Source organism: Oncorhynchus nerka, linkage group LG22 (genome assembly GCF_034236695.1).
Source record: "Oncorhynchus nerka isolate Pitt River linkage group LG22, Oner_Uvic_2.0, whole genome shotgun sequence".
Taxonomy (NCBI): Eukaryota; Metazoa; Chordata; class Actinopteri; order Salmoniformes; family Salmonidae; genus Oncorhynchus; species Oncorhynchus nerka.
This window is the reverse complement of record NC_088417.1, coordinates 47,159,248-47,171,866: the sequence shown is the minus strand read 5'-3', so window position 1 is coordinate 47,171,866 and position 12,619 is coordinate 47,159,248. Positions and strand designations below refer to the sequence as shown.

The window sequence follows — 12,619 nt, the reverse complement described above, 5'->3', positions numbered from 1 at the left end:
GAGTGAGCACCAAGCTTGCCCCACCCTGCCCTCTCTACCCCACCTGTCCCTAGCCTGGTCCCAGACCTGTATTTGCTTTAGCTTGATATAGAGACAGATGCGTTGGCTGAATCACATACAAGGCTATCCCTTCCCCCGCTCTACCCCGCACTGCCCAGACCCACCTCAGAGCCACGTCCCAGCTAAAAGGCCCAACAGCCAAGGGCCCCTAACGGAGGGCTAGTAACCCAGGGGTCACATACAAAAGTATGGCCAAGCATGAATCTGTTACTACCTCTCTTTAGGAAAGTAGTCGCTCTCTCCACAATCCCTGATGGAGGAAAATGAAGGAAATTGAAATTGAAACTTGACATGGATGGAAAATATATGGGTTGGTTAGATGAAAAAAGAAGAGGCAAAACTCTGAAACAAAACACTATGTAGAAGTAGTGGTGTGTATCTAGCTTCAAATAAATGTAATAATGATAGTCTTACATCTTTATATAGCAATCTAGAGTGAAAATAATGGAGAGTATGCAACAATACAGCTAGAGGGCGCTCCAATCCCCACTGAGAAATGTAAACAGATGGATGCAAACAACACACCGTTTTTTTTCTCTGCCAGAGGCAATAGAACCTCTGAGTTTTCAGTCGTGGCCAAAAGTTTTGAGAATGAAACAAATATTAATTTTCACAAAGTTTGTTGCCTCAGTTTGTATGATGGCAATTTGCATATACTCCAGAATGTTTTGAAGAGTGATCAGATGAATTGAGTCCCTCTTTGCCATGAAAATGAACTGAATCCCCAAAAAACATTTCCACTACATTTCAGCCCTGCCACAAAAGGACCAGCTGACATCATGTCAGTGATTCTCTCGTAAACACTGGTGTGAGTGTTGACGAGGACAAGGCTGTAGATCATGCTGTCATGCTGTCATGCTGATTGAGTTTGAATAACAGACTGGAAGCTTCAAAAGTAGGGTGCTGCTTGGAATCATTGTTCTTCATCTGTCAACAATGTTTTCCTGCAAGGAAACACGTGCCGTCATCATTGCGTTGCACAAAAAGGGTTTCACAGACAAGGATATTGCTGCCAATAAGATTGCACCTAAATCAACCATTTATCGGATCATCAAGAACTTCAAGGAGAGCGGTTCAATTGTTGTGAAGAAGGCTTTAGGGTGCTCAAGAAAGTTCGGGAAGCGCCAAGACCGTCTCCTAAAGTTGATTCAGCTGCGGGATCGGGGAACCACCAGTACAGAGCTTGCTCAGGAATGGCAGCAGGCAGGTGTGAGTGCATCTGCACGCACAGTGAGGAGAAGACTTTTGGAGGATGGCCTGGTGTCAAGAAGGGCAGCAAAGAAGCCACTTCTCTCAAGGAAAAACATCAGGGACAGACTGATATTCTGCAAAAGGTACAGGGATTGGACTGCTGAGGACTGGGGTAAATTCATTTTCTCTGATGAATCCCCTTTCCGACTGTTTGGAGCATCCGGAAAAAAGCTTGTCCGGAGAAGACAAGGTGAGCGCTAACATCAGTCCTGTGTCATGCCAACAGTTAAGCATCCTGAGACCATTTATGTGTGGGGTTGCTTCTCAGCCAAGGGAGTGTGCTCACTCACAATTTTGCCTAAGAACACAGCCATGAATAAAGAATGGTAACAACACATCCTCCGAGAGCAACTTCTCCCAACCATCTAGGAACAATTTGGTGATGAACAATGCCTTTTCCAGCCTTTTCCAGCACCTTGCCATAAGCCAAAAATGATAACTAAGTGGCTCGGGGAACAAAACATCTATATTATGGGTCCACGGCAGGAAACTCCCCAGACCTTATTCCCATTGAGAACTTGTGGGCAATCCTCAAGAGGCAGGTGGACAAACAAAAACCCACAAATTCTGACAAACTCCAAGCATTGATTATGCAAGAATGGGCTGCCATCAGTCAGGATGAGGCCCAGAAGTCAATTGATAACATGCTAGGGCGGATTGCAGAGGTCTTGAAAAAGAAGGGTCAACACTGCAAATATTGACTCTTTGCATCAACTTCATGTCATTGTCAATAAAAGCCTTTGACACTTATGAAATGCTTGTAAGTATACTTCAGTATTCCATAGTAACATCTGACAAAAATATCTAAAGACACTGAGGCAGCAGACTTTGAAAATTCATATTTGTGTCATTCTCAACTTTTGGCCACGACTGTACTATGGCTGGACTCTTAAATACTGGTGCAGGATATGCTAATCCTAATCTATTCCAGATGATATTAAATACTGGTGCAGGATATGTTAATCCTAATCTATTCCAGATGATATTGCCCACAAACGTAATACCACAAACAATAATAACTTATACCAAAATGTAATACAAAACTTCCTTACCTGGCTTCTTCTTTCCAATGGGTTCCCTGTAAAAGAGAGAAGAAAAATCATTAGAATCAAGTAAGAGGAAATATATAACTTGGACAGAGTCAGTAAAGGAGTTTGGAACGTTTTATTACTTAGAAACACTTTGAAAATATTTCCACCTACGTAACGATGGATATATGTCTCTGAAAACTCTAAAAATATCAAAAGTTAACCCTGTGAATAACCACACTGATTCTATTTATTTATTTCAGGCAAGTTTTGGGACTCGATTCAATTTGATCACTATTCAATCACATTCAAATCTCAGCTATACATTTGTTCTGCTAGTCATGCGGGCTCTAGTCTAGATGAGTGAAACTAAACTCTGCAAGATCCATTACATATCTACAGATGTGTTGACCTTTGCTCCAGATGAGAGGGGATATGGTTGATAGTGAGTTTCTGAAACTAGGCTGAATGAGAACATGATACTGTATCCACTCAGTCTGCTTTATCCATTTGGACTGCAATCCTCTATCCATTCTCATTTGTGGTAGCCAATTCAATGTCCAGATGCCCAGGGAGACTGAGGTGGCTAATTCAGCCTGACTTTCTATTCTTTCTACACACTCACACACACACACACATACACACACACAACTATCTTATTTTCCTCCTGAATAAAATTCACTCTCAATCACATAATGCATTGTTTGCCAGGCAACTGTTATTGTGCTAGCCACAGAGCATCTGCTACATTACTTAAATGTAATATATCTACAGCCATTAGTTTGACTATTAGCGTACTGTCAAAAGAGTCTCCAGCCAAGACAGCCACAGCTCCACCACTAGCCTGACTTATCAAAGGGAAGCAGACAGCTAGTGGCAGACTGGAGTCAGAACAGGGTCAGAAAGGCAATGCACTGTCCAGTATTCTGTATTCCGTAAGTACATTACAAGAGTTTTCCATAAGATCAAATCAGTCCTCCCCCTCACGCTAAATGAGGTTGTATTGGACCATGGATGAGTCAATCATGGTCAAGGATACATTGAATAGGAGGACTGTGTTCAATATGGAGCTTTAAAACCTAGAGCAAGCCCATTCCACTACCAGGAGCCAGACCACAAGAGGTCCTAACCAATGACGAGCTAGCAATACGAGGGCTCATCCTCTCTTCTACATCTTCCTTATACCTCTCCACTATCTCTCCTTTCCTTTCCTAGCCTGTCTTTTATATCTCCCCTCCTCTACCGCTCCCTCTCCTATCTCTCTCATGCCTGCTACTTCAATCTCGCCAATGGACAGACAGTGACATCCCTCCTTACTCTGGTAGATTTATAGAGGGCTGTATAGCGACCCAAGAGAGAAGGGCTGGTGACACGATGTCAGCCCAGCTGAACACAGTCTGCATTAGAAGAGAGCTGTAATTTTCAATTTTAATAAAGAAAAAACAAGGTCTTTTCTATATTCATCTGCCTCTCCCTCCGACCCTCCATCCTCCCCTCTCCCGTCCCTAGAAGCAGATGCTTGGAGTTTGTCTGTCTGAGAGGTAGCTAATAAGGTATGTGTCCTTGGCAACGGCCAGAGGGAACTAGCTCTCCTCCATCTGTCTGTCTAAGGAGGTGACCTGACAGCAGCCATTCATAGTGGCCAGAGCAGTGACAGGCCTTGTATTCTTCTCCTTCCACAGAGATTCATCTCCTCTGCAGTTACTGAACACATATTGTATCAAACAATCAGGCACCAGGCAGCCATTTTGGATTTCGACCAAGGTACTCATGCTGCAATAATGCCGATGGCCAACAAACTCTGAGGAATGATAAGCATCTTTGTGCAAAATCACTGATTGACGGTGCAGAATTATATTGTTGATGTTCAGTCACATTCTATTGACTTGTGCGTCAAACGGCGCACAGCAAAAAAAAGCTCATCGACAAACCAGCGCAGAAAATTGTCTGGTTAAGATTGGACAGCCTAGATAAGATTGTAACATTACTCCCATAAACCCTGAAGTAGTTTCGGGATGTGTGAGTCGAACACGTCTCTACATAAATAAATAGAACACATAGACCTAGTTAGGTGGCTAGAAGACTGTAGCTGAGCATGTCAAAGTACACAGAGATAGGAAGCTGTTTGCTATAGCAGAAAAACTAGTAAGAAAAATGTGGGACTTGTCAAATAGTGAAGGAAGACAAATATCATCTGAAAAGCATCAGGTTTGATACATTTCACCAGCCATCACTGGGCAAGCAATAGATTAAAGGCCCAGTGCAGTCAAAAGCAGTCACCTGTAACCCCTCCTGTCCTCCAGGCGTCTGGTCGCTCAACAACACATACGTGATGTGGGGGAAATGGCGTGGTGACTTTATGACTTGTGTTGGCACGTTGTAACTGTCAGGCTGACTATGACACTAATGTGTTGAGTGAGATTTACAAGAGTTCATGCCGCCTCAGCAGTTCTCTCATACACTGCTCCGCTAGGCTACATGTTATGTAGCTCTCACTCAGGGCAAACCAACCGCTCCCCCCACCAATACAGCAATACCAGAGGGAGCATGACATCATGGTCATTACACTCTATTATAACCTATTACTGATGGATTGGCTTGTTTCAACATGAAATTAAATGGTGGTCAGGAGGAGGTCCTTTTTGCTACTTCATGAAACAAAGCCTGCACAAAGCATTGTGCTTCTTTTTCTTTATTTGTAGTGTTTGTTGTTGGCCCAGTACACATGTTGAATGTTTGAATGTGCCTACTGTATAACTTATATGTATTTGTGCTGCTTGTCAGACTGTGTGACAGTGTGTTCCTTTGAAAAGAAGGTGACGAATGGTGCGATGTGTAGCTTACTCTTTAGGTGGGTTGAGGTCTTCAGGACGAGTCTCGAAGAATACACGAACCTCCTCACACTGGGATACGTACACGGGCAGCTGAATCAGAGCCTGCGCATAAACACAGAAACACACGAAGGTTTGAATGTTAATCAGAACCAAATGAAGAGTTTCATTCCAAAAAGATATGCAGTATATCCATTTTCCGAATTGTTGGTAAATTTGCTTTTATTGATTAAAGAAAATGAGAAATTGTACGTTTTTTTCACTGTCTAATCATGGCATGGGGTTGTTCAATGACAGACACGTATTTGTTTAAAATCTATCACTTGGTTTAATTTAATGTTTTTTTGCTAAACGCTACATATCTACCTCACTCTCACAGAAATAAGTAGTACTGCTAGGTTTGACCATCGTTATGTTTGGAGAGAAAAAGGGGGAGGCCTGCAAGCCGAACACCACCATCCCAACCGTGATGTAATCTATTTTGTGAAGCGCACCAGTCCCTCCTGCAGCAAAGTACCCCCACAATATGATAATGCCACCCCCGTGCTTCACGGTTGGGATGGTGTTCTTCGGCTTGCAAGCCTCCTCTTTTCCTCCAAACATAACGATAGTCATTATGGCCAAACAGTTCTATTTGTTTCATCAGACCAGAGGATATTTCTCCAAAAAGTACGATCTTTGTCCCCATGTGCAGTTGCAAACCATAGTTTTGCTTTATAGTGGTTTTGAAGCAGTGGTTTCTTCCTTGCTGAGCAGCCTTTCAGGTTATGTCGAGATAGGACTCATTTTACTGTGGATATACAGTGGGGCAAAAAAGTATTTAGTCAGCCACCAATTGTGCAAGTTCTCCCACTTAAAAAGATGAAAGAGGCCTGTAATTTTCATCATAGGTACACTTCAACTATGAGGGACAAAATGAGAAAAGAAAATCCAGAAAATCACATTATAGGATTTTTTAATGAATTTATTTGCAAATTATGGTGGAAATAAGTATTCGGTCAATAACAAAAGTGTCTCTACTTTGTTATATACCCTTTGTTGGCAATGACAGAGGTCAAACGTTTTCTGTAAGTCTTCACAAGGTTTTCACACACTGTTGCTGGTATTTTGGCCCATTCCTCCATGCAGATCTCCTCTAGAGCAGTGATGTTTTGGGGCTGTTGCTGGGCAGTACGGACTTTCAACTCCCTCCAAAGATTTTCTATGGGGTTGAGATCTGGAGACTGGCTAGGCCACTCCAGGACCTTGAAATGCTTCTTACGAAGCCACTCCTTCGTTGCCAGGGCGGTGTGTTTGGGATCATTGTCATGCTGAAAGACCCAGCCACATTTCATCTTCAATGCCCTTGCTGATGGAAGGAGGTTTTCACTCAAAATCTCAAAATACATGGCCCAAAGCATGAAAAACAGCCCCAAAGCATGATGTTTCCACCCCCATGCTTCACAGTGGGTATGGTATTCTTTGGATGCAACTCATCATTCTTTGTCCTCCAAACACGACGAGTTGAGTTTTTACCAAAAAGTTATATTTTGGTTTCATCTGACCATATGACATTCTCCCAATCTTCTTCTGGATCATCCACATGCTCTCTAGCAAATTTCAGACGGGCCTGGACATGTACTGGCTTAAGCAGGGGGACACGTCTGGCACTACAGGATTTGAGTCCCTGGCGGCGTAGTGTGTTACTGATGGTAGGCTTTGTTACTTTGGTCCCAGCTCTCTGCAGGTCATTCACTAGGTCCCCCCCGTGTGGTTCTGGGATTTTTGCTCACCGTTCGTGATAATTCTGACCCCACGGGGTGAGATCTTGTGTGGAGCCCCAGATCGAGGGAGATTATCAGTGGTCTTGTATATCTTCCATTTCCAAATAATTGCTACCACAGTTGATTTCTTCAAACCAAGCTGCTTAACTATTGCAGATTCAGTCTTCCCAGCCTGGTGCAGGTCTACAATTTTGTTTCTGGTGTCCTTTGACAGCTCTTTGGTCTTGGCCATAGTGGAGTTTGGAGTGTGACTGTTTGAGGTTGTGGACAGGTGTCTTTTATACTGATAACAAGTTCAAACAGGTGCCATTAATACAGGTAATGAGTGGAGGACAGAGGAGCCTCTTAAAGAAGTTACAGGTCTGTGGGCGCCAGAAATCTTGCTTGTTTGTAGGTGACCAAATACTTATTTTCCACCATAATTTGCAAATAAATTCATTAAAAATCCTACAATGTGATTTTCTGGATTTTTTTTTCTCATTTTGTCTGTCATAGTTGTGTACCTATGATGAAAATTACAGGTCTCATCTTTTTAAGTGGGAGAACTTGCACAATTGGTGGCTGACTAAATACTTTTTTGCCCCACTCTAGATACTTTTTTACCCATTTCCTCCAGCATCTTAACAAGGTCCTTTGCTGTTCTGGGATTCATTTGCACTTTTTGCACCAAAGTACGTTAATCTCTAGGAGACAGAATGCATCTTCCTGAGCGGTATGGAGGCTGCGTGGTCCCCTGGTGTTTATACATGTGTACTATTTTTTTGTACAGATGAACGTGGTAACCTTCAGGTGTTTAGAAATTTCTCTCAAGGATGAACCAGACTTTTGGAGGTCTACAATTTTTTTCTGAGGTCTTGGCTGATTTCCTTTGTTTTTCCCATGATGTCAAGCAGATGTACTGATTTTGAAGGTAGGCCTTTAACTACTGCCACAGGTACCCCTCCAATTGATGCAAATTAGCCTATCAGAAGCTTCTGAAGCCATGGCATAATTTAATGGATTTTCCAGGCTGTTTAAAGGCACAGTCAACTTAGTAAACTTCTGACCCACTGGAATTGTGACACAGTGAATTATAAGTGAAATAAATTGTCTAAACAATTGTTGGAAAAATTACTTGTGTCATGCAAACTATAGTTTGTTAACAAGACATTTGTGGAGTGGTTGAAAAACAAGTTATGACTCCAACCTAAGTGTTTGTAAACCTCCGACTTCAACTGTATATATTATAAATCAATATAGTAGTAATATGATATTTGTATTTAAAGAATTTACATTTGACATTTACCAGATGCTCTTATCCAAGGCTGTAAGGTTCTGCTTTCCTTTTCTTAGTCAACCTTGTTCTTTTTCTTTGTGTTCTGGAATGTAGCCCTGTCTTTCATTTTTGTTCATTGATTTCACCTGTTCGTTTTTCTCACCTGGTCTCATCAGCTTCCCTATTTAGTTCAGTTCTTTCTGTTTGTATGGCTGTGCGGTATTGTTTGTTTTTGACCATTGTCCGCCTGTGACCACGATTCCTGCCTTCTGAGAAGGCATACTAAACATCTGCTGTGCTCTGTGTGTGAACCTACAACTTTTTCTCCCTGAGTATTCACCCCAAGGGAGAAATACATAAGTACATTCATCTTAAGATAGCCAGGTGACACAACCACATATCACAGTGAAATATACAGGATACGAACATTACATTCCAGCTAAACAATGGATATAGCGTTGTGCAAAAAAAATTACATTTTCATTTACATGTTTTAAAACATCTGAGCACAGTAATATTTTACACACACATGAACTTACCCATAAGCAATCATTTCTGATGAAAGAACACATGAAATATTTGTGGATATAGCATTTTGGAAATAAACTCAAATGCTGCTATTGTATTTATGTCAGTGACAGTGGTATTGGGAGTAGTGGTGTTCACTAGGAAATACGTAGCCTGTTTCCCAGGGGAACTACTATATGACAAATAATGATACAGCAAAGTGAATGACAGCTATAGTACAGGTGCTACATTCAAATACCACGTCCTCTTGCGTAGGCAAAACAACATACAGCAGGCATTACGACCCAACCACACCAACATAGAAAAAGCATCTACTGTACCTAAATGGAGCCTAGTCCACTCTATTCTATTTCCTGTTTCTAATCTAACATCATTGATCCTTTCTCCCTGTGGGGGCCCGCAGGGCTGTGGCTCTGACCACAGCTCTGTGGATAATCTAGTGGTGGGGGAGACATGCAGGCTGACAGGGCCATTCCTCAGGAGATGAAAGGCCAACTGGCCTGAGATATCTCTCTCTCTTTCTCAGCCTCAAAGGCCTCAGCACTTCAGTGATCCAACTGATCCAATGCCTAGAACCAGCTGGTGGGTCTCTCCAACAAAACAGCCCTTATTATCACTGTGTGCAGAGAGGCAAGCATGCAGCACACTCCTCGCTGCCATGAGGCATTTCTCAAAGCTATCCATCTCAGCCTCAGGCCCAGCGTACGTCTGCATTTAATAAGGCTAAGTGCCTCAGTACTGTCCACCCAGAGAGGGGCAGCTCTCTCTCGCTCCCCGACAGCCTGAATTATGATATGGCTGGCCCGTATCATAAAATACGGGCCAGCCAGAGTTCAAGGTGCCCTTGTCCAGTGTGGCACCTAGCCCTTTTTGACTCACCGTATGGGAACCCGTGCCAACAGACTGCCCATGCTAAAAGTGTGGGAGGATTGCCATAGGCTTAGCTGAAACCCTGTTCTCCATTAGCGTCGGGGTAAGAGGGTGTGCGTGTGTGCGCGTGCATACCTACGTGACTGTCCAGTGGTCAATTACAAAGATTAAAATGCCTTTTTTAATGGGAGAAAAATCAAAATGATTCTCTGGAGTCAGCTAAGAGACAGATGATAAATGTTTTAAGTGTTGACCTCCAGAGGAGCCCCTTCATCCCCTGGTCCTGCTGACTGAATCTGGTACACTGTGTCTGGGGTTAGGAAGAACATACTCCCCCTGTATTTCTCACCCCTTCACTCTGCCTGTGACCTGGCAGGTCATTAGTATTCTCCCCAGAGACTGGGAGCCGGAAGGCACATTACAGCAAATTGACTTTATTGGTGCTCTTTACAGCCGTCAGCATTAACCTAATTGTGTGTGTGTGTGTGTGTGGCGTTGAGTGCATGTGTGCAAGTCAAACAGAAAACAGTGAAGGTGGGGAGAGAACACACATACATTACATGTATATACAAGTAGATTATAGGGGTGGCAGATAGATAGCCTAGTGTTTAGAGCGTTTGGCCAGTAACTGAAAGGTTGCTGGATCAAATCCCTGAGCTGACAAGATAAAAATCTGTCGTTCTGCCCGTTAGCAAGGCCCATTGTTCCCCAGGTGCCGAGACGTGGATGTCGATTTAAGGCAGCCTCTCTGATTCAGAGGGGTTGGGTTAAATGCGGAAGACACATTTCAATTGAAAGCATTCAGTTGTACAACTGACTAGGTCTCCCCTTTTCCCTTTCTTAAACAGCATACACCAGTATTGTATAGCCCACCCTTTCCAAACAATGGCAATTCTGAAGATTGAGAACCAATGGTAAAAGGGCAAAACTGGAGTGAAAACCTATATCCTCCAAGAATCAACGTCTCCTCTCCAACAGCAGAAACTCCAGCAAAGGTCATTCCATGCGAGTCAAGTTCAGGTTTAGGACTCACTCAGCATTTTGACAGAAAGGTCGAAATGGTGATCCTCTGAGCCAAACATGAAAGCAACTACACTGAACAAAAACATAAATGCATCATGCAACAATTTCAAATATTTTGCTGAGTTGCAGTCAATAAAGAAAATCAGTCAATTGAAAGAAATTCATTAGGCCCTAATCTATGGATTTCACATGACTGGGAATACAGATGTGCATCTGTTGGTCACAGATACCTTAAAAAAAGGTAGGGGTCTGGATCAGCGTTTGCCTCATGTAGCATGACACATCTCCTTCACATAGAGGTGGTCAGGCTGTTGATTGTGACGTCTGGAATGTTGTCCCACTCTTCAATTCTGTGTGAAGTTGCTGGATATTGGCGGAAACTGGAACATGCGTTCATACATGAAGATCCAGGGCATCCCAAACATGCTCAATGGGTGATTTGTCTGGTGAGTATGCAGGCCATGGAAGAACTTGGACAGTTTCAGCTTCCAGGAATTGTCTACAGATCCTTGTGACATGGGGCCGTGCATTATTATGCTGAAACATGAGATGATGGTGGAGGATGAATGGCACGACAATGAGCCTCAGGATCTCGTCACAGCATCTCTATTAATTCAAATTGCCATTGATAAAATGCAATTGCGTTCGTTGTCCGTAGCTTATGCCTTCCCATACCATAACTCCACCACCACCATGGGGCACATTGTTCACAATGTTGACATCAGCAAACCGCTCACCTACACGATGCCATACACGCTGTCTGCAATCTGCCCGGTACATTTGAACCCAGAATTAATCTGAAGAGCACATTTCAGCGTGCTAGTGGCCATCGAAGGTGAGCTTTTACACACTGAAGTCGGTTACAACGCAGAACTGCTGTCAGTTCAAGACCCTGGTGAGGATGATGAGCATGCAGGTGAGCTTCCCTGAGAAGGTTTCTGACAGTTTGTGCAAAAATTCCTCAGTTGTGGAAACCCACAGTTCTAACAGCTGTCCGGCTAGCTGGTCTCAGAAGATCCCACAGGTGAAGAAGCCAGATGTGGAGGTCCTGGGATAGCGTGGTTACACATGGTCTGCAGTTGTGAGGTCGGTTGGATGTACTGCCAAATTCTCTAAAACGACATTGGAGGCGGCTTATGGTAGAGAAATAAACATTAAATTCTCTGGTAACAGCTCTGGTGGACATTTATGCAGTCAGCATGCCAATTGCACACACCCTCAAAACGTGAGACATCTATGGCATTGTGTTCTGTGACTAAATTGCACATTTTAGAGTGGCCTTTTATTGTCCCCAGCACAGGGTGCACCTGTGTAATGATCATGTTGTTTAATCAGCTTCTTTTTATGCCACACCTGTCAGGTGGGTGGATTATCCTAGATAAGAATAAATGCTCACTAACAGGGATGTAAACAAATTTGTGCACAACATTTGAGAGAAATAAGGTTCTTGCGGTTTGAAAAATTTCTGGCATCTTATTTCAGCTCATGAAACATGGACCCAACACTTTACATTTTGTTCAGTATATAAAGTAAACACCTTCCATTTTTCACTCGTTCAGCCCTCTGTCTTGACCAGAGGGGTGCCCCCACCCAACCCCCAACACCCCTCTGTCCAAACTAGCCAGCCAGACTGGACAAAACCACAGACCTTTGATCTGACCCCCCCCCCTCCCCCATTAAAGACACTCACCCAGTGGTATGGTTGCAAAGACGGGGCACTGGAAACTTTCAAACTTTACCAGTAAACCACCAGAATGTTGTTATTTTATGTAATCTATTACGAAATATCTAGTGGCTCATTTGGGTACTTCAGGTTTTTACAGGTGTTTCTCTTTGGCCTTCTATGTGGCCTTATCACATGTAAAATATATGAAATAATTAACTAAGATGATTTTAAAATGAATAATTAGAATGACAACATACATCAACATAGTGAAAAACATTCTTGTTTAACATGAAGGTTTCAGCATACATTTTTACACACATTTATTTATTTTACTATGTCAATAT

General features: G+C 42.9%; 1 protein-coding gene across 1 annotated transcript in view; it reads right to left on the bottom strand.

The window, feature by feature from the left end:
• The window catches only part of LOC115105267 (SH3 and PX domain-containing protein 2B-like), an 83,608-nt gene that overhangs the window by 19,929 nt on the left and 51,060 nt on the right, over window positions 1-12,619 (bottom strand). Inside the window, 3 exon segments of the mRNA XM_029627072.2 lie at window positions 275-310; window positions 2,364-2,389; window positions 5,184-5,275. Of these exon segments, the coding sequence (XP_029482932.2) occupies window positions 275-310; window positions 2,364-2,389; window positions 5,184-5,275 (154 nt within the window).